The 19,118-nt window shown below is 52.9% G+C and overlaps 9 protein-coding genes across 9 annotated transcripts; 2 read left to right on the top strand and 7 right to left on the bottom strand.

The window, feature by feature from the left end:
* Positions 1-620: 620 nt before the first annotated feature.
* Positions 621-1,968, bottom strand: ASPSYDRAFT_48063 (uncharacterized protein). The gene has a single exon (XM_040847560.1). The coding sequence runs from the start codon at positions 1,696-1,698 to the stop codon at positions 1,000-1,002; it is 699 nt and encodes a 232-aa protein (XP_040699624.1). The 5' UTR covers positions 1,699-1,968; the 3' UTR covers positions 621-999.
* Positions 1,969-2,018: 50 nt separating this feature from the next.
* Positions 2,019-3,319, bottom strand: ASPSYDRAFT_48061 (MBL fold metallo-hydrolase). Its single transcript, XM_040847559.1, has 4 exons — positions 3,112-3,319; positions 2,913-3,052; positions 2,497-2,841; positions 2,019-2,432 (listed from the first exon to the last, which is right to left on the bottom strand). The coding sequence occupies exons 1-4, from the start codon at positions 3,310-3,312 to the stop codon at positions 2,174-2,176; spliced, it is 945 nt and encodes a 314-aa protein (XP_040699623.1). The 5' UTR covers positions 3,313-3,319; the 3' UTR covers positions 2,019-2,173.
* Positions 3,320-4,106: 787 nt separating this feature from the next.
* ASPSYDRAFT_48058 (uncharacterized protein) lies at positions 4,107-4,975 on the bottom strand. Its single transcript, XM_040847558.1, has one exon. The coding sequence runs from the start codon at positions 4,898-4,900 to the stop codon at positions 4,400-4,402; it is 501 nt and encodes a 166-aa protein (XP_040699622.1). The 5' UTR covers positions 4,901-4,975; the 3' UTR covers positions 4,107-4,399.
* Positions 4,976-5,187: 212 nt separating this feature from the next.
* Positions 5,188-7,262, bottom strand: ASPSYDRAFT_157152 (FAD-binding oxidoreductase; the record flags this gene model as incomplete). Its single annotated transcript, XM_040842622.1, has 6 exons — positions 5,188-5,301; positions 5,351-5,415; positions 5,462-6,449; positions 6,535-6,742; positions 6,810-6,902; positions 6,994-7,262. The coding sequence occupies 6 exons, from the start codon at positions 7,260-7,262 to the stop codon at positions 5,188-5,190; spliced, it is 1,737 nt and encodes a 578-aa protein (XP_040699621.1).
* A 602-nt stretch (positions 7,263-7,864) lies between these two features.
* ASPSYDRAFT_92026 (uncharacterized protein) lies at positions 7,865-8,250 on the bottom strand (the record flags this gene model as incomplete). Its single annotated transcript, XM_040852591.1, has 2 exons — positions 7,865-7,944; positions 7,980-8,250. 2 exons carry the CDS (start codon positions 8,248-8,250, stop codon positions 7,865-7,867), a joined length of 351 nt encoding a protein of 116 aa, XP_040699620.1.
* Positions 8,251-8,434: 184 nt separating this feature from the next.
* ASPSYDRAFT_33835 (uncharacterized protein) lies at positions 8,435-14,982 on the bottom strand (the record flags this gene model as incomplete). The annotated part of the gene is made up of 3 exons (XM_040845148.1): positions 8,435-8,517; positions 8,590-14,642; positions 14,696-14,982. 3 exons carry the CDS (start codon positions 14,980-14,982, stop codon positions 8,435-8,437), a joined length of 6,423 nt encoding a protein of 2,140 aa, XP_040699619.1.
* A 626-nt stretch (positions 14,983-15,608) lies between these two features.
* Positions 15,609-16,277, top strand: ASPSYDRAFT_157426 (uncharacterized protein; the record flags this gene model as incomplete). Its single annotated transcript, XM_040842638.1, has 2 exons — positions 15,609-15,742; positions 15,791-16,277. 2 exons carry the CDS (start codon positions 15,609-15,611, stop codon positions 16,275-16,277), a joined length of 621 nt encoding a protein of 206 aa, XP_040699618.1.
* ASPSYDRAFT_1157943 (amidohydrolase family protein) lies at positions 16,251-17,401 on the bottom strand (the record flags this gene model as incomplete). The annotated part of the gene is made up of 2 exons (XM_040840039.1): positions 16,251-17,102; positions 17,203-17,401. The coding sequence occupies 2 exons, from the start codon at positions 17,399-17,401 to the stop codon at positions 16,312-16,314; spliced, it is 990 nt and encodes a 329-aa protein (XP_040699617.1). The 3' UTR covers positions 16,251-16,311.
* Positions 17,402-17,842: 441 nt separating this feature from the next.
* ASPSYDRAFT_157021 (tyrosinase family protein) lies at positions 17,843-19,027 on the top strand (the record flags this gene model as incomplete). Its single annotated transcript, XM_040842612.1, has 3 exons — positions 17,843-17,940; positions 17,992-18,848; positions 18,909-19,027. 3 exons carry the CDS (start codon positions 17,843-17,845, stop codon positions 19,025-19,027), a joined length of 1,074 nt encoding a protein of 357 aa, XP_040699616.1.
* Positions 19,028-19,118: the final 91 nt, after the last annotated feature.

Below are 19,118 nucleotides of genomic sequence, written 5' to 3'. Positions count from 1 at the left end.
GTAATGGTAGCGGTAGTAGTGGTAGTGAAGGTCTTGAGTGATAGTTTTGTGGTAGTGGTAGGCTTGACTGGTGGTTTTGAGTGGTGGACTTCAGTGGTGGACTTCAGTGGTGGACTTGAGTAGTGGACTTGAGTAGTGGTCTTATAGTAGCAGTGGTAATGGTAGCGGTGGTAGTAGTAGTGGAGGTCTTGAGTGGAGGTCTTGAGTGGTGGTCTTGTAGTGGTTGTTTTGTAGTTATTGATCTTGTGGTGGTGGTTTTGTAGTGATGGCCTCTGTTGGTTTTAAGCGTATCGACCTCAGGAATACCTATACGTTCGTTCGCGCGTCTCGATCATGGCCGCAGCGGTCTCGAGTGGTGGACTTGAGTGGTGGTCTTGAGTGGTGGTCTTTTTTTTTTTTTTTTTTTTGTTTTTTCCCTTCACAGAGCATTAGCACCCAAAGTGTGGTTGACAAGGATATACCAGGTATGTAGAAGGGAACTTACTCCACACCGACGACCCCCGGGTCCCTCTCCGCCGGCTAAGTGGTTGTCGGGCCGTTTGCCGCCGGCTAAGTGGTTGTCGGGCCGTTTGCCGCCGGCTGGTTGACGGCCATCGACTGGAGCTCCCACCCCTCCTCCTCCCCTCCAGCCTCAGGCTCGTCACCAGCCGGCGCGGGCGCCGCCCCCTCTACGTCGCCGGGACGGAAGCTATGGTGCGTGTCAGCATTGTCCAAATTTAAAAGACCGAGGATCTTGTTTACCGTCCAGTGCCGCCGAAATAGTTTCGGGAGCACTGGTACACAAACACCGTCACCGGCGCGCAGAGGAGGGCGGCGAGCCCGAAAACCACAAAGCCGGCGGAGAGGCCCGAGGTGTCGTTGATGTGGAGGTTGTTAATAACTGCCATGAACTATCGATTTTAATAATAGTTTGAATAAAGATGAATAGCACTAACTATGGAGAGAGAAAGGAAAACCTCCAACGGCCCGTGGACGAAGCTGAGATTTAAACAGACGCTGCTACGAGGAGCTCCTTCCTCCAACAACAAAATCAGGTCTAGGAAGGCGCGGATCAGGCTCATAGACGCCATGAGTGATCACACAGCAGGCACACTCGGACGTACAGTGGCCGTACACCTTCTCCAAGAACATTGTCTCCTTCAGCCCGGCCCCCCTTCTGCAGTTCCGGATCCAATACTCGTCAAGGGGTTTCTCACAGCAACCACATGCCCTTCCGCAACACCCACCTCTATCAGCACACCTCTGACGATAGTATGCCCAATAATGAGACCGACCGTCCTCGTAACGATTGGTTCTCCAGTAGCTGTTAACTATCCACATCAGGGTATTATCAGGTTCGCTATTCCAGCTTCTCCGTAGCTGTGCCCGGATATTGAGCAATTTAGTGCGTAGTCTGCGAAGGGCTTGGCTTGTTCTGTCCTCGTTCGCAGATATTGGCCTGGAAGGGATATCGGGGTGCAGGTTATACCGGTAGACCTCTTCACCACCTTCTTGGTTGAGCTGGTGCATGCGCTGCAAAACCGCATGCTCTGTCTGGCTTTGGTCATCATACCAAGCGAGAAGCTTCCGGGTGCGTGAATATACTGCCCTCGGGAGGCTACGGACGAAGCGAACGCTCCACCGTAGTCTTATACGCTGGATTTGGCTGTCAGTCTTTCCGAAAACTCGGAGTACTCTTTCGATGCAAGTGCCGAGCATGGTTGGTAGGCCGTGTCTTGGAGAGTATTTGTGAGATGTGAAGGGGAAAGACAGAAAGAAAGGTTGATAGCGTATTTATACTCTGCCCTGGATATCTGAGTCACATCAAGCTTTTCATCTCCCTCGTACCACCCCGTTCATCCATCCTACTTTACATAATCACTAAGGTACCGAAAATCCGTGGCATGACAAGTCGAACCGTGGTTACCGATGCGCATTTGATGAACAACCGAAAATATTCCGAACTATGAAATAATGGATATCCTACCAGTACTCCCAGAGTTTATATTAATATATGGACCCCTTAGTAATTTAGTAGGTACTACATAGTAATGAACCGACGGATCTCGGGAAGATCGGGCGTCGGGAGGGCCGCAGTGGGACGGACCAGTGGACAAAAGTACCGGCACGACGAAGGTACATTCCTTAATTATACCAGTTTATTACATGCCAGGTTAAATAAACAGACCTTTCGTCAAAATGGCTCCTGCCTGCGCAAAGCAGTGCGAATATCATCACGAAACGTCTCGTCCAGTAAAGACAGCAAAACTGGGTTACTCTCGCTGTCCATCCATGTCGCGTCGTGCGCCAGGGCAATATGCACCCTGATTTCCTCCATCATCCTCATCCGCGCCAGCGTATCCCTCGCAGCAGCAGCATCCGTGTGCAGACACCCCGTACTCCCATCAGGGAGCTTAAACGTCCCAAATTCTTTTACCCCGTCGAATAACTCCCTGAAACATGATCAGCCTCTCAGCCCGCCTTAACTAACACTGCTTCTTGTCAGGGTATACCTACCGAGAATGGCAACAATCCGAGCCCAACATAATCCACTCGCCCGATTGCAGCCTGGCGCACGCGCACAGATTGCCAGGCATATGGCCCGGCGCTTGGATAACCCAGAACGACCCGTCGCCGAAGAAATCCATAGCGCGCTCGAACGGGCCGAATGCGACCCACGGGCCTGCCAGTGTCTCCCACCGCTCTGTTGCTCGCTCGGGGTCGAAGTACCGCCCGTCCCAGGGGGAGGTTAGATCTGCGAGGTGGCCCGGGGAGCAGTATTCAGATGTGCCAGGGCCGAAGAGCACAGTGGCGTTGGGGAATGTTCCCTTTGCGGGTCGGCAGTGGTCGAAATGTGCGTGGCTACAAAATCAAACCAATCAGTCCACGCGCTGCGGCATGAGCTTAGGGTTGAGGCTGGGCTGGGTTCGCACCTGAGTATAATTGTATCGACACGATCAGCGCCAATCCCACTGCGCCGCTTGATCTGGTCTGGAATTCGCTCTCGTGGGTCTTGGACCTCAGCTTCGATTATCGGGCCGTTTGCGATCAGCGGAGGGAAGTCGTTTGGATTCTTCGCCTGATTAGGGCTTGGATACTGGGATAGAGGTAAGGTGAAGTCTATAGACGCACTGATGACATCCCCAAATCCCACAAGAGCCATCGATCCTGCATCGCATGGTGGACGAGGAAGCTCCAATTGTACATTCGGAATTTCTGTGCTGGCTCGCCTGCATGCAGCTTGCGGTACTCGGCCGTCATACTTCCTCCATTGAGGAGTTGGACATTTACATATGCCACTGTGGGAGGCAGCACACTCTCCGAGCCTGTCATAATGCAGGGTTTCTTTTCTAGTTTCTGACTGATATCAAGGTTTGATGTTTGGATCAGGGAGCCCGAAAGAGGGTGTGTTTCCCGGGTGACGATGGCCAACCCCACCCAACAAGCTAGGAGGCAATCTTTTGCTAGGCCTTTTATCCCCAGCTGGAAGGCTTCGAGAAATGAAATATAGAAGTATGGTTAAGTGCTTTATATTGTCGGTGATATGCCAAGCCGAGTCAAGCACATCCAGGTAGTGCCTGTACTGAAACGGAGGAGAATAAGTACACCACAAAGGTTTCAAAAAACACATGCCATGTTTGACTGGATGCCTCCGTTGTCCTATTACACGGAAACGCCTTTCCCGAGATTCATTGACCCCGACGACGCCATATCAGCCATGCCTCTCAGCGGCCAATAGACTCCGCTGCCCCCTTGGCCACTAACATAAGGGCAACAAGGATAGTACAAAGTGTCCCAATCCCTCCTTAGATATAAGAGGCCAAGGACCAAACGCGTGCATGACAAGGTAGCCTGATCCAGGAACACCAATGTCGAAATAGTCAAGATACCCAGGTTCCGCCTCTCCGAAGACGAGGTAAATATCCGCTCCATTTTGGGCAACGAAAGGCCGGCTGGAAGTCCCGTCAGTCTATCTAAAATAGGGGAGAAGGTGAGAAATAATAATATAAACTTACTGCCCCCGGGACATCGCTACCCTGCTATCAAAAGCCTTCATCCACGCCACCAGTTCGGAAGTCTCCTGCATCCGGATTTTATCAATCGAGATAAGCCTTTCTCCCTTCTTGACCTCAATTTCGCTTAGCACATGACGCTTAATGCGTGTCCGCAGAGCGACATCTGTGATGGCGGTGTACTCGGCTTTTCGAAATTTGGGGCAAAAGACTTCCCGTTTGATGGTCCATCCGGGACTAGCTGGTTCCATGAGATTTTCAATGCAGTCGAGCAATTGTATTAGGGTAACATTGACCACTGCCTCGTACTCAATGTCTCGGGGCTGATGCGGAATTTTGCTTCGGTTAGTCTGCAATTGCGTTATCTCAAGGCTCAGGATCCATACAGATTGGATCAACGCATCTCTTTATCCACCTGATGGTGGACATCCATAGACCAGGCCATCTGATTTGTTCTTCAGAGAGATCATCGATTTGGAGATCGTCCATGACAATGGATAGGGCCATATTGAACTCGATGCCTGTTCCCAGACAGCTTCCAGTCCAAACTGGTCGAGCCTATTTTCAAAAACCGCGGGATCTTGAATCTGGGGCCATATGGCCTTCATTGCAGCAAATTGTCTCTTTCTGACCTTTGACCCAGAAAGCATGTTTCGGATATCGTGTATGGATTTCATGAAAATTCGACCCTGCTTTGCCAGTTTTCTCCAGGCGTCGGGGCTGTCCGGAACACAAAAGCTTCCGTCGAAGGACTCAGCGTACCTTCGGTGGTCCTTTGCTTCCTCCATAATGGCTTCGAAGGTTCTGTTCAACGTAGCGTGCTTTTTGTCTTCTTTCTGCAAAGTAATGTGGGAGTTTGATAAGTGTAGCTTTGGTGTGGAAGTTACGGCGGAAAAGGAAGAGATCATCTAGAGAAATGATTGCGAAAGATAGTAACACAAGGGAAGAAAGTGCGCTAATTTAACACTCCGCACTCTTAGATGTTGAATTTGTGTTACTTTTGCTATGTGCTGCATAGCCGTCTCGCTTTACATTCACATTCACAGTTCCTGGATACGCGGAGCTAGTCGACCAGGTCCTTAGGAGGCTTAATAAGATGATCGATAAACAGACGCCAGACGCATCACGGTCTGTACAGAGTCAGGGCCTTTCCTGCACTGAGAAGGAGGAAAGTAAGTACAACGTGGTGATTCCGCTATAACTTCACCTTGGATGCATCGCTGCTAGGTCTATCTCGCAAGTGGCGATATCTCTGTGGCCAGATACCCTGCTTTCCCGGTGCCAGAATACCGTTAGGGTCGACCGCATCCTATGACGAATGTCAGATCTTGTCACCAAATGCATACCAGAATAGTTACCTTCAGTTTCTCGACGAATCGGGTATATGCGTGGTTATTAAAATCGTTCAAACCAGCAATCAAATCTGCATTCAGTCAGCAAGGGCCAGATATCAAGAGCCTGTGCCCTACCCATGTGCTGGACATGCCCACGATACATCCCGTATCCCTCCTTCTTTGCCTCCCTATGCAGTGCCATAAAAAGCTCATGCATTGCCTTCCGTTCTGTCTCGCTGTGTTGGTCAAAGGTGTACATCGCCATAATAACAACATGCCGCTCATGCATGAAGAAGTCTGTCATCAGTTCGCATCCTGCTGCTTCGAAGAGTGGCTTTATACGCCTCATCCACTCAAGCACCCTTTTCCCGGACGATGGTATTATCGGCGCATAGTCACCATGCGCGGGCTTTCCAACTCCATCCTCCTTCAACGGCCAACTTATCAGCGGCATGGCCATTAAACTAGGAACACCCACAAGCACATTCCCATCCTCAAACGGAATCGACCTGGCATCAAGCAGTTCCCCATTCTCCGCTGCAAAGAGTTTCCCCGTGAACTCCCCACTCGGGGCCTTCTCCTTGAGAACATCCCGAATCTCATCGAAATGCGCCTGAACAATCCGTTTCGGTCCATATAGCCCGAATCGCGCCGCCCAATATCCAAGCCCGAGCTGTTTCTGAAGCTCCTTCACCCTCCAGTCCGGGATAGGCCCATCCCCTTTCCAATAATCCCTTCGTCGACCATGGATACAGAGCGCCTCGACGACGTTCCCGACAAACACCATGCTAGGAATAACATCATTCCGACGCATCACACCCAGCGTATCAACTATGACCTCCAAGTCCTCGAATTCAGGCATGCTGAACGTGCACGCCATAAACGCGGACGGCTGCGGAGTCATCCAGATACTCATTTTCGTTACAATGCCCAAGTTACTCTGCCAGAAGAGGCCCTCGACCGAGGGACCGAATGTAAATTTAGATAGAAACGCAGAAGGAGAATTCGTGAGTCCAAACTGGCCTGTGCGGAGGATGTCGCCGTCAGCGAGCATGATTTCACATCCGGCGACGCACTGGTGGTGGACTGAGTTTGGACCGAAGCCTGTGCCGCGGTCTACTGTCTATGATACCCGAGTCAGTCTCCAAGTAGCTTTCTACAGTGGTTTAGGATATGGTATCTGGAGGGTAGAGAGGTCCCGGACTTACATTCCCGATCACACTTCCCCACCCTAGAGACGGCGTGCTTGGCCAGACCTTCTTCTTGTGCTCGACGCAGTAGTTGTATAGGTCTGTCCAGGTTACACCGGGCTCCACCACGGCATAATGGAGGTCATCGTTGACTTCTAGAATCCGGTTCATTCGATGCAAGTCGAGGGTCACTGACCCGCTCAGTACGGGAGCAGGTCCGCCATAACTACATATTTAGAACCTTCATTAGCGGGGGAAACACTTTATCTACCGTGCAAAGATCAGTATCATACCCGAGATTCTTCCCCCTGGAAATTGTCCATAGCGGAAGCGCATATTTGTTAGCGATCGCAAGGACCTGGCGCAGTTCATCCATGGACGCAGGTCTATAAGGAAACAAACAAACAAACATACCCAGCGTTAGCAAGCCCGAAGAAGCCAATTCTATACCAGAACCTCACTGAATTCCGGACTTACGTGACTGCAGCACTGGGAACCTTCCGCCTCGCCTCCTCATCCTCGTAGACATCATACGGATCGACATAGTGCGCCAAAGCCTCGCCAACAAAGACGGAATCGACCCCGAGCGCAGAAATAAGCTCCTGTATGGCAGATTGGAAAGTGGACTCTGTCACGCCAATAGGTAGCACGGTTGGTATCTTTGCCTTGGGCGGCGAGAATGTCTCTTGATGGGCGGTTTCATATTCTGGGTCTGGGTAGGTCTTTTTCGGTGGCGGCGATGTCATTGTTATAAGTATTTTGTGTTGTGTTATTTGGGTTTGATGTTGAATGTTTTGATAAACAGTGCCCCTCATGGGAGGGACAAGGACAAGGACGGGGCTGTGTAGGCGCCCTGTGGTGCAGTGCATGTGGGGCTTAACTGGTTGAGGTTAGCCATTTACAAGGATGCATAAAATGATATACTATTCTACAGCGTAAAATTGGACTCCAAAGGTACTCTATATGCGTAGTTGGACTTTTTTTACTTGTAAACTTGATTGGACGGGATCGGGGATACCGAATATATATAACATTCATCAAAGCACAGACAGTCAGTATCTCATCTGGCCATAAAATTGCCTGCGAAATCCAAACCAGATACACTGCGAGCCAACATACCAAACGAAGTCATAACTAAATAAAGACAGAGGTTGGCCACCCCAACCGCAAGCATATAGTATTGACGCCGGGGCTTCAACCAACCATAACTTGCTGCAATTAAACCGTGGAATAATTTCCAATGAGGATCTATTTGAGATGCGGATCAGCTGGATGAACGCTTTCGGATTTTATTCAAAATTAAGGAAGAGTTCCCTACAAGGTCCAGGCCACGCAAATGGCAAATTTGTCAGATGGACAAAAAGCCACGCGGTTGATAGCCCGAGTATACCTGTGGAAATGGCATAATGATCAGCACAATTTCCGCATCTAATTTGTTATGGTTAGGTCGCGGAATAACTTACAGTATAAGACCCTCCCAACGATGGAACTCTCCCACGCCCCATCTCTGTCCTCGAGAATAGATCTGGAGAGACAAAAGCCAGCCTCGACACCGAATAGTTCTTGGAGATACCCAGTACTGGCATCGTGGAGTTCTGCCCCACGACCCAGTTTCCACGCTTGCGCAGTTTCTTCGGCGGCGGTGGCGTCGAGGTGGTATCTCGCGACCAGGGTTTGCGTGATGTAGTAACGAACCTGCGCTGCACTTGCGGATTGATCGGGGATTCGAGCCATTGTGAGGAGATTTGATAGGGGTTGCAAAATACGAGTGGAGTTGTTTTGATATTCGGATCTCGGGAAGATCGGGCGGGAGGGAAGGAGCGACGGGAGCGGTGGGGCAGATGAACTTTAACTTCAGTATACAGCAGGTTATTTATTACCATTTATTACCATTCTAGGTCTATATCTATAGCCGATCTCATTCCACAGCCCGGCGAACAGTCTCGACAACAACAGCCCCAACCTCCTCCGCAAACGGCGGGCACATCATAGAGAAGTGATCTAAACAGTCAGCAATCAAGAACATGAGTAGGATAGCAAAGATAGAACAGAACAGGATAGGTTTAAACTCACCTCCGTTCACCGTATGAACCGAAATCCCNTCGCCAACAAGCGTCTCCCACCCATTCATCCCAAACGTCTCCCTGCGGCCATAAAACCACGAGTTAAAGTACCGCTCAAACTCATCTAAGTTCATCTCATACAGCGTCTTCCCAATATCCACCCCAGGCCGCTCCATCGCCGCAACAGGCGCATCGGGCCTGTTATCAAGGCCCTCACGGGCCCAGACCACAGCGACATGTTTGGGCTCACGGCCTGCGGCAAATGCAGGCGCATCGTAGGCTGACAATGCGCGGCAGGTTGCCATGAGATGCTCGCGTTCCTTCACCGATAGATCCTCCGGGAGGTCTCGCGCGCGATTAATCCCCTCAAAGGTCCCGAGTTTATTCACAAACTCCGTCGTAACGATGGAAGTGGGGATGAGCGAAGGAGCGCGCATATCCAGGATGATAAGGCCGTCAATGGACTCTCCTTCCCGGGTAAGTCGGTGGGCGACTTCATATGCGTACATGGACCCCGCGGACCAGCCGCCGATCAGGTAGGGTCCTGTTGGCTGGATGCGCCGGATGGTGCGCAGGAAAATGGACGCCATTTCCTCGATGGAGAGGTCGAACGTTTCGGGGTGTTCGAGGAAGGGGGATTCCAGGGCGTAGATGCGGCGGCCGGCTGGGAGGGCTTTGAGGTGGATGTAGGACTCGACGGTGCCGGAGCCGTCGGTTGTGAGGAATAGGGGCGCAGAGCGGGATTGGGATTTTCCTTGGATTAGAACTGCGCGGGAGACGGCGGAGGAGAGCTTTTGCTGGCGAGGGTCGGATTTTGTTGGTTCTTTTGCTGGAGCAGCAGCAGCAGCAGCGGCGGCGGCGGCAGGGGTGGGTGTGTTCTCTGTGTCATCTTCATCATCCAGAGCTTCCTGTGCGCTGCCAACTGTGGGATTCTGAGTGAAAAAAGCAGCAGGCAGCTCAACACTGGTCTCGCTCTGGAAAGCTGCAGTGATCTTGATACTGAGCATCGAGTCCATACCCACCGAGTCAAAGGTAGTCGACGGTGTAAGGTCGCTATCCTCGAGACCCAGCGCATCTGCAACAAGAGACAAAAGATGTTCGCTTAACGCAGGACCTTGGCTCTTCTTAACCGTGACACTATCCGAGACTTTCGGCTTAGGACTAGGCTTTGCCATCTCCATCTCCTCAAAGTCTGCGATTGAACTCCCTAGTTCCTGCTGTACATCAGCCGGAGTCGGGAAGTTAGTAAAGAAAGCCGCTGGGAGCTCCACAGCAGTCGTGCGCTGGAAGCTAGCCAAGATAGCAATTGCCATCTGCGAATCGACCCCGAACTCTGTGAAGGTGGTTCCCGGGGCGCCTTTCATTTCGTCCACGCTGACGCCTGTTCGCTCCGCCACAGCTTCCAGTAGCTCGTCGCTTAGATCGACTGTGTCTGACACGCTTCCAGGAGTATCTGGTCTCGATACAGGTGTATTTGTACCAGAAGAACCACTGCTGCTGCTTGGACTAGGGCTCGGCGAGGGGACTACCTGCTTTGCTCGCTTTGGTGTAGGAATAGCCCTAACTGGGGCAGCTGGAGCCCGCACTGGCCTTGGTGAGCGGCCGCGGGTAGCACCAGTAAGCAAAGCAAAGAAGTCCCTGTCCAATTTCTTGAAGCAGATATCCGTGCAGACAGCAACAAGGTTGTCCCGACTATCAGTGGCATAGACATCACACAAACTGGTGCCAGTCTTGGAGTCCTGCTCGCGGATGGTGGCGTAGACATGATACGGGCCAGGGGAGGAAATATCACCCACGATACGCAACGAACCAATATGATTGGCAATGTGGACTTCATGCTTTGCACGACGCACGTCGGCATTGAGCAGGAACCCAGCCACATGAACCAGCGCATCTACCGCGAAGGGACTGCTGATGAAACGACCATGGTCAGCGGTGGGCGTGAGTTGCAGAGTAACAGCGGCGTCGCGGAAGTCAGCGGCGATAACAGCCTCTTGGACTGCGTGGTAAGGGGGCGAATAGTCCACGATCTCGGAAAATACTTTATAGAAGAGTGCTGTGTCTAAAGCGTGGACTTCGCGTGGGCGGATGGCGTTGTTGAGTGTCTGTACGCGCGCCTTGACCAGGGGTTGGATACGAGACCATTCGCGTCGAGCAGATGAATCGTTCTGTGCCAGGTACATGACGGCAGATCCGTACTCGACTGGTGTAGTTTTGGGAGACTTCAGTCCTTTGAAATGAACTGAAACCACATTGGTTTTCGTGTCCAGGGCTGCTTCTACCCAGACCTGTGGGAGGACCTCCATATCGTCTCGTAGAACAAGGGGACTGTGCATTTCGAGGCTCGTCAGTTCGTACGTGGTCAATGAAGGAGAAGTGTTTTGCTGCTCCTGTTCGAGATATGCTGCTGCGGTGTATGCCATGTCAATGAAGATGCTCGCTGGGCAGATGGCCGATTCGTCGACAACATGGCCGCCGATGGCTTTGGCCAATTTGGGGTCTGACAGGTCGACTGTAAATTTCCCAAACAGTGTTCCGTCTTTCTTCTTCGTCTCCTCCACAGAATGCAGTGTAGTAGATGACAGCCTTGAATGTCCGACAGTGGACGATGCTGACGCGACAGTGCTGGCTGGGATAGGAGACTTGTACGAATGCCAGAACGTCTTCAGATCAAAAGCATACGTCGGCAAGTCACTGACCAAACGAACAGAACCGAGATGATCTTTATGAAACTCCTGCCAGGAAACAGGCAGCTGAGCCCTATGCGCAGCAGCCATCACACCAGAAACAGCCTGCCAGTCCTCACCCCCACGACGCAGACTCGGCCAGGCATTCACACGAGCCGACTCCAGACAAGCAGCAATAAGACCAATGCAAATAGGATGCGGCCCAATCTCAACAGCAAATGCCCGTTCCGAAATGAGTCCCCCTGCCTCACAAGCACGAACCGCATCCAAGAAAGCCACCGGCTCCCTGGTATGCCGCCTCAGATACTCAGCATTGAAAACGTCCTTTTCCCCCTGTTTCACAATCCGACCTAGCACTGTACTCGCCACAGGCAGAGTCGGCGCACGGAAGGGGACTTGCGCAGCGGCAGCTTCAAGCTCGTCGAGGAGGACGTCCATCTGGCGAGTATGGAATGCATGCTGCACACGCAGCCGAGTAGTCGAGACTTTCCCCCCGTCTTCTGACTGGAGATACTCATCCAGAGCATCAATAGCAGCAACGGGACCACCGACAACGGTACTCGATGGGCCATTGACACAGCACACCTCGCATCCTGCTGTCGCGGCAGAGTCGCGGATTCGGTACTGCACTGTGCGCATGGGCAGGTTGACGGCTAGCATCCCGGCCTCGGATGGAGGACAGCGGCTGAAGATGAGCGATGCGCGTTTGAAGGCTAGTGCGAGGGTGTCGCTGGCTGAAAGTACTCCGGCAATGCAGAGTGCTGCGTACTCGCCTAGACTGTGGCCGATTAGGGCTGTTGGTCGTATTCCCAGTGATTGCCAATATCGTGCTAGGGCGATCTCGAGGGCGACTGTGGCGACCTGCATATCTACCTCCGTCACTGAGCCTTCATCTTGTGGGTTGCGAATAGCATTGATAAACTTGGTTAGCAGGCCTTGTGCATCGCAGAGGTCCTGCAGGGAGTCCACTAGGCTCCGGAAAGCAGGCGATGTGCTATACAGCGCGCCACCCATGCCCAAGCTCTGCGCGCCTTGACCGGTAAAGGCAAAGACAACGGCAGATGGAGGTGCAGAATCCAATTTATCGTTTAATGGTTTTTGCAGTTGGCGCAGTAGGTCGGATGTAGACGACACCACGTACGCATCACGGTGGACATTGTGCATGCGGCGCGCGGTCGTCGTGTAGGCAAGATCAGCCAGGTTTGTATCTGGATGCTCATTCAAGTACTGCAAAAGACGCTTTCGGTTCGCTTCATGGGCTGTCGCCGTGCGTCCAGACGTGACAATGACATGGTGTGTTCGCGCATCATACTGCGGTGGTGCAAGTAGGGCAAAGGCCGGGGGATCCTGCAAAAGCATACTGACATTCCCCCCAGCAGCATCGAAGTTATTAACAAAGATATACCGCGGCTCCGATCCATTTCTAGTCCAAGACTGCCCATTCGCAAGCTGTATTTGACTCCCGATTAGCGGTGCGAGGTGCGGATTCAATTTGATGGGCTGGCTGGGCTGCGCTGGGATCTTATCATGTTGAAGCACAAGAATGGCCTTCATCATGGAAATAATCCCAGCTGCTGCCTCGCTGTGTCCGATATTCGCCTTCAAGGCGCCGACAATCAGCGGCTTCTCCCTCTGGGGTCCATTAGACGGTGCAAAGACGCCTTGGACAGCGTGCATCTCAACGCGATCCCCAGCCTGCGTACCAGTGCCATGCATCTCCACAACGTCAACTTGCTCCGGACGCACCGCAGCCTGACGCATTACTCGCCGGTATAATTCCCCCTGAGCTTTCTCCCCGGGGTACGTGATCGAACCAGCACCGGCATTACAGTTGCGAGACGCACCAGCAATAACAGCAACAACATCATCCTTGTCCCGAAGAGCATCAGCCAGCCGTTTCAAAACGACAACCCCAACGCCCTCGCCACGACAATACCCATCAGCCGTATCCGAGAACGTCTTGCAGGCCCCCGTAGGCGAGAGAAACCCGCCCTGACTTAGCCCAGCAAACCACTCCGGCGCAGTCAACAACGTCCCGCCGCCAACGACCGCAGCATCGTACTTCCCAGCTGCCAATGCGTCCCGCGCCAGACACAGCGCTGTAGCACTAGACGAGCAGCCCGTGTCAATGCTGTAAAATCCACCGGCCCACTGGAAGAAATGAGACAGCCGGCCTGGCGCAAACCCGCGGTTTACACCGGGGAGGAAGTGCGTGTCGATGCCCTGCTGCTCATTGATACTCTTCCAGTCATCGACGGTCTGGCCAAAGTACGTGGCGATACGCGGGAGTGTCTGCTCGTGCTCGCTTTCAGGGCTGGAGGAGTAACCAGCCATCTCAAGTGCTTCGTAAGTAGTCATAAGCAGCATGCGCTGCACGGGGTCCATCTGCATTGCCTCGCGCGGGGAGATATTGAAAAGCCGGTGATCGAAGTCGCCAGGGTTCTTGAGGAAGCAGCCGTAGCGCGCGAGAAGGGCGTTGTGCTTTGCGCGCGTTGGGTCGTAGAAATCGTCTACGTTGAAGCGCGTTTCGGGGATCACCTGGTGCGTGGTTTGGGCGGTTTCGAGCAGTTTCCAGAACTCGTCTAGGGTATCGCTGTCTGGGAAGCGGCCGGACATGCCGACGACTGCGATGGCGTCTGCTGGGATGCTGTTGATGTCGTCGCCGTAGGGTTTGGGCGTCGGACTCAACTGGCTGGTTTCGACGAGAATGGAATTCTTTTCGAGGAGGGTTGTGATTCCGGATGTCTCGGAAGATCCAATAGAGGTAAGGATAATATCGGTATTAGATTCGAGGTCATTGACGAGCGCTGCAACTGTCTCCTCCATATAGATGCGCTGATGGGCGACCTGGTCCACGGCACGCTTCCAGAGCTCTGTCACTTTTCGAGTCACGGAACCTGCGCCTACAATACTTGTAGCATTGATGGCAGGCAAATGAGATCCATGCATAGGTGCCTTGTCCAGTACTTTCATGGGCAAAGCCATTGCAGGAGCAATCTCTGGTGTCTTTGTAAAAGCATCCAGCGTAGACGGCGGTCCAAAGATCACAGTACTCTCCGCCAAGAGCTGGCCGATATAGACCCGGTTCATTGGACTCAGCGAGGCATTGAACCTTTCAAGTGCTTGCTCCAAGTCGGAACCACTGACGGCGTTGGACACCACTCGAGCCCATGGCTCATCCGAGTCTTCAATGTCTTTCCCCCTGCGCTGGAGAGCAAGCCCTAGACGAAAGGAAACTGACACGGCCTCCAGACCCAGGGTGACGATATCGTCTACCGTCGAGGCGGCAACGGCAACGCCTGCTGCCAGTAATCCAGCGCCGAATGCCAGCGGATATACCCTCGTTGACAAGAGAGAGGGCTGTTCTTCGGCCAGACTAGGGGCATAGTTAGTACGGTGAACGAGATGGTCAAGGTCAATTCCACATACACAAGAAGCTGGCCTATCTGGACAGTGGTCAAGAGAACCAAGTCAGCGACTATACGACCCTTGGTCTGAGCGGCATGTCGCTCAGCGAGCTCCACGAGGTCCTCGAATGGGCCAATCCGAGCCCGCTCAGGTCCATCCAGTGTAGCGGTATGTCGCTGTACCACCGTCGACGCTTCGGTAAGGAGGGCCTGCAGTCTGCGGCGCGACTTGGAGCGCACGTTCAGATCGTGCACGGCTGCCAAGGTGGCCCGCTCATGGGGGAAAAAGAGGACGTTCTTGGAAGTCATTTTGGACAGTAGAAAAAAGGCCTTGAAAGTTCTAGAGACACTGACTGCTTCCTTGGGAAAGATGATTCAGCTCCGAGGCTGGGTGCATTGAGGGCTATATACTTCTTCTCTATACTCGTATTCGCGTCTGGGCAATCCTTCAGCGCCTCACCACCCGCTTCTGCTAGGCACTCCATGGCTGTCTGATGTGTATTCCACAGCGCATTCCGCCATCGCAGGGCCCAGAAAAGGCAGAGTATGCCCAAACTCTGAATCTAGAGCCGAGTATCGACGGTGAAACCGTGTGTCAGAGACAGAGCCTCATCCTTCAGGCGCTTACTGGGTTCTAGAAGACCGATATGACCGGATTAGGGCTCCACCCAGGTGCATGCCGAGGCCTTGGGAGGGCTAAAATAAGAGTATTACCAATCTTTAGAGAACACCAGGTTATGTTCTGAAGGGGTGGCTTGCGTTATTCAGGATGAGACGCTTAGAAATCAGCAGTGCCGCGATATATACTCTGGGTCGAGATACTGCGTCTCTTGACCGGTCACACAATTAGACAATGGAGTTATGTGAGAGTCAGACTGATAAAGAACCCACTGGCCTGCGCCCCTTCAGCCGCAGTAACCCTATACACCTCGAGAATGGCAGATACGGATATTCCCGATATCATCGCGCTCCTCAAGCGTGAGCGCTACCACCGCGATACAGCGCAGTGGGATCGATGCCGGGCAGCCTTCCATCCAGATGCTGCTGAAACCTACATTGACGTTTCCTGGTATGCAGTCTAAGGCCAACATTTTAGTTACAGAGCTAACTGTACAAGGTTCCAAGGAAATATCGACGCCTTCCTCGCCCGTTCGTCCGCAGTCCACCAGGGCAAAGTCAACGTTATCCACTCCTCCTTCGACCCAGTGGATATCAAAGTCCGCGGGCACCGCGCCACCAGCTCGGCCTTTTGTCTCATCACCAGCTCGATTACGCTAGACGGCGCGGAGTACGAGCTGGCGTCGTACATGCGGCTGCTGCATCGACTGCAGAAACTGTCCGATTCAGGGCCCTGGCGCATCGTCAGACTCGAGGCCATCTATGTCCGCGACCGGCTTGTCTGTGTCTTTCCGGGTGGGGATGCTACGACGCTGGTTATGCCGGAGGAGCTCCAGGCTTATCCGAGGCCGTATCGGTGTATGGCGTTTGTTATGTTGAATCGGGGACTGAAGCCTAGGGTTGATCTTCCAAATGAGGAGGATCAGGAGAGTGTGCGAAGAGTGTTGGATGGAAATGCTGCATTCTTGATGGACAATATAAAATGACAAGAAGATTTAATAAACACGATACAAATCAGTTCTACACCTTCACTCGCAGCAACTTCTCAGCATTGCGATACGCCACCATCTCGAGCTGCTCCTCCGTCAACAACCCACTGTCCTCCAGCTCCCTGAACCACTCCAGTCCTCTCTCTGTAGACTCAAACGGGTAGTCCACGCTGTACATAATCCGCTCCACTTGAGTGTTATGCAAGATGCACTTCAGTGGAGCCAGGCTCCAGCTTCCAGAAGTGGTAATCCAGATGTTCTCATCCCAGACCTGTCTCAGCGGTCTTTGCTTGACCCCCCAACCACCCCAGCGCGTACTCATATCACTGACCCGCTCCAGCATAAACGGCAAGGTCTCTCCCATATGCCCAATAATGATCTTCAACGTCGGGAACCGGTCGAATACACCGGCCGCGAATAGCTTCAGAACATGCAGACCTACGTCGCCATGCCAGCCAAAGCCAGGCCCACCTAGACTAATACCCACAGACACGGGGTACGAGCCCATGAAATTCTCCGCCATGCGCGCCGACGGCCAAGTCGGGTGTAGATAGATAGGCACGTCAAGTTTGCAAGCCTGGGCCCATAGGACGTCGTATTCAGGGCCATCAAAGTGCTTCCCGTCAGCGCCATGGTTGTCGATTAGGGCACCGACGAAACCCAGATGCGCGACGGCGCGCTCCAACTCGGCCGCCGACGCAGCAGGGTCGGAGACAGGCAGGACTGCAAAGGCTGCGAAGCGGTGCCGGTCGCTGTCGCTGATTTGCTCGATCCGGCTCGCCAGTTCGTCGTTTCCTGTCTGACAGGCTTGGGCGCTGGGGCCTCCTGCAGGTGTTGTCCACGTTGTCAGCTCATGCTCATGCTGCACACGTGTGAATTTGCTTATGGGGAGCTAGGATGAAGGCCCAGAGTGGATACGAACCCGGAGTAAATGCGTGAGAAACGACCTGCAACGAGATGTTGCCCTGATCCATCGCTTCGATTCGGCCGTCGCCGAAGTCTCGGAGCTGGTCTGCCAGGCCGGGCACGCCTTGCAGGGTCCGCTGGAAGGTCTCGCCAATGGAGTTGAAGATGGCGTTTGAGTAGAAGTGCTCTTCGAGGGCGAGGAGTGGCGGAGTCATCTTGCTTGCTATTTCGGTGGCTTTGGTTGAGATATTCATATACCCAGATATTGGAGATGATGCTCTATATATATATCATAGTACCCTGGCCATCACCTACAAAGGGAAAGCTACGCGAGTCGATAAAAATAGCCAAATCTGTATACTCCTTCGTACTCGGGGTACCGGGCACAGGAACAGTCCACTGTCTCAAACAGGAATATACGAAGTAGAATGGCTGAGACATGTTCAGCCCCTCGTGTAGGCCCATAGCTTCGAGATTGGTGTTTGGGGGCGAGGGAGTATGTATAAATTGCTTCATCTGCCTCAAGTAGCAGAAACATAGACATCGACAATAGCATCGATATAGCCATGCTTTCAAGAATGACTTCAAGAGCTCTCGTGGCGACAGTAGTCACACTGCTCCTCCTATTCGCGCAAGCAAATGCAAACCAAGCGCTGATGAAGAAGCTTGTGCATGAATATCAGAATAATACCAAGTCTCGCCTCCCCAGCCAAGGCCCCTGTACACCGGACAAGCTCGTCGTGCGCAAAGAATGGTACGCAAGCATCCCCCCTAACCCCCTTACCATTTGTTGATATGCATACAGGAGCACCCTCGACACCAAAACCCGGCTATCATACATCAACGCCGTGAAATGCCTCACCAAACGCCCCTCAGCAATAGACCCCAAGCTCGCCCCCGGTGCGCGCACGCGCTACGACGACTTCCAGGCAACGCACATCCTGCACACCCGCACCATCCACGCCACAGGCCTCTTCTTCGCCTGGCACCGGCACTTCGTGCACCTCTACGAGAAAGCCCTCCGCGAGGAATGCGGATACACCGGGTACCAGCCATACTGGGAGTGGTCGCACTGGGCGAACAAACCAACGCACGCGAACCCGCTCTACGATGGCTCGAGGACCTCGATGTCCGGCAATGGGCGATACGTTCCCGGAAGGAATGGGACGATACAGCTCTTCCCCATCCCGAATCCCACGCCTGATGCAGCGATCTATACACCGCCGGGTACAGGGGGTGGGTATATCCACGACGGACCCTTTGCGAACTGGTCGTTGCATCTTGGACCCGTTGCGTACTCCTACGATAGAGGTGTGCATGTGCCCTTGAACCCGCGAGAGGATGGTCTGGGGTATAACCCGCGGCCGCTGATTCGGGACTTTAACAACTCGCTCCTGCAAGAGTCGGCGTCGTGGGACGTGATCCTGGATATGTTGGTGAATATGACGGATATCCACGAGTTTCATCCCAAGTTCTTCCAGGGTCCGCATTTGGCCGGCCATAGTTTTATTTCTGGGGTTGATAATGATATATTTACGTCTCCTGGGGATCCGCTGTTTTGGTTTCATCATGCCCAGGTGGATCGCATTTGGACGGTTTGGCAGGGGTTGGACTTGGATACGAGGGAAAGGGCGTTGGATGGGACGCTGACGTTGTTGAATTGTAAGTTCTCTCTTTCTTGCATTTTTTTTTTTCTTACCTGAGCTGATGTGATACCGACAGTGCCTCCCAGTCGTAACGCGACGCTGAATGACACGATGGTGTTTGATTTCAGTCCGGACATCACAATTGGGCATGCTGTCAGTCCGACCAAGAATGGATATTGCTATATTTATGATTAGGGTCCCGGTCTCGTTGTGTGCTGCGCATGTTGAATTGCGGTGAGCCACTGAGAAGACCAGAGTATATACAGTGGGTTTGTTTGAAATAGTC

Source organism: Aspergillus sydowii (assembly GCF_001890705.1).
Source record: "Aspergillus sydowii CBS 593.65 unplaced genomic scaffold ASPSYscaffold_10, whole genome shotgun sequence".
NCBI lineage: Eukaryota > Fungi > Ascomycota > Eurotiomycetes > Eurotiales > Aspergillaceae > Aspergillus > Aspergillus sydowii.
Note: the sequence above shows the minus strand (reverse complement) of the source record. Positions and strands in the feature narration are given on the sequence as shown.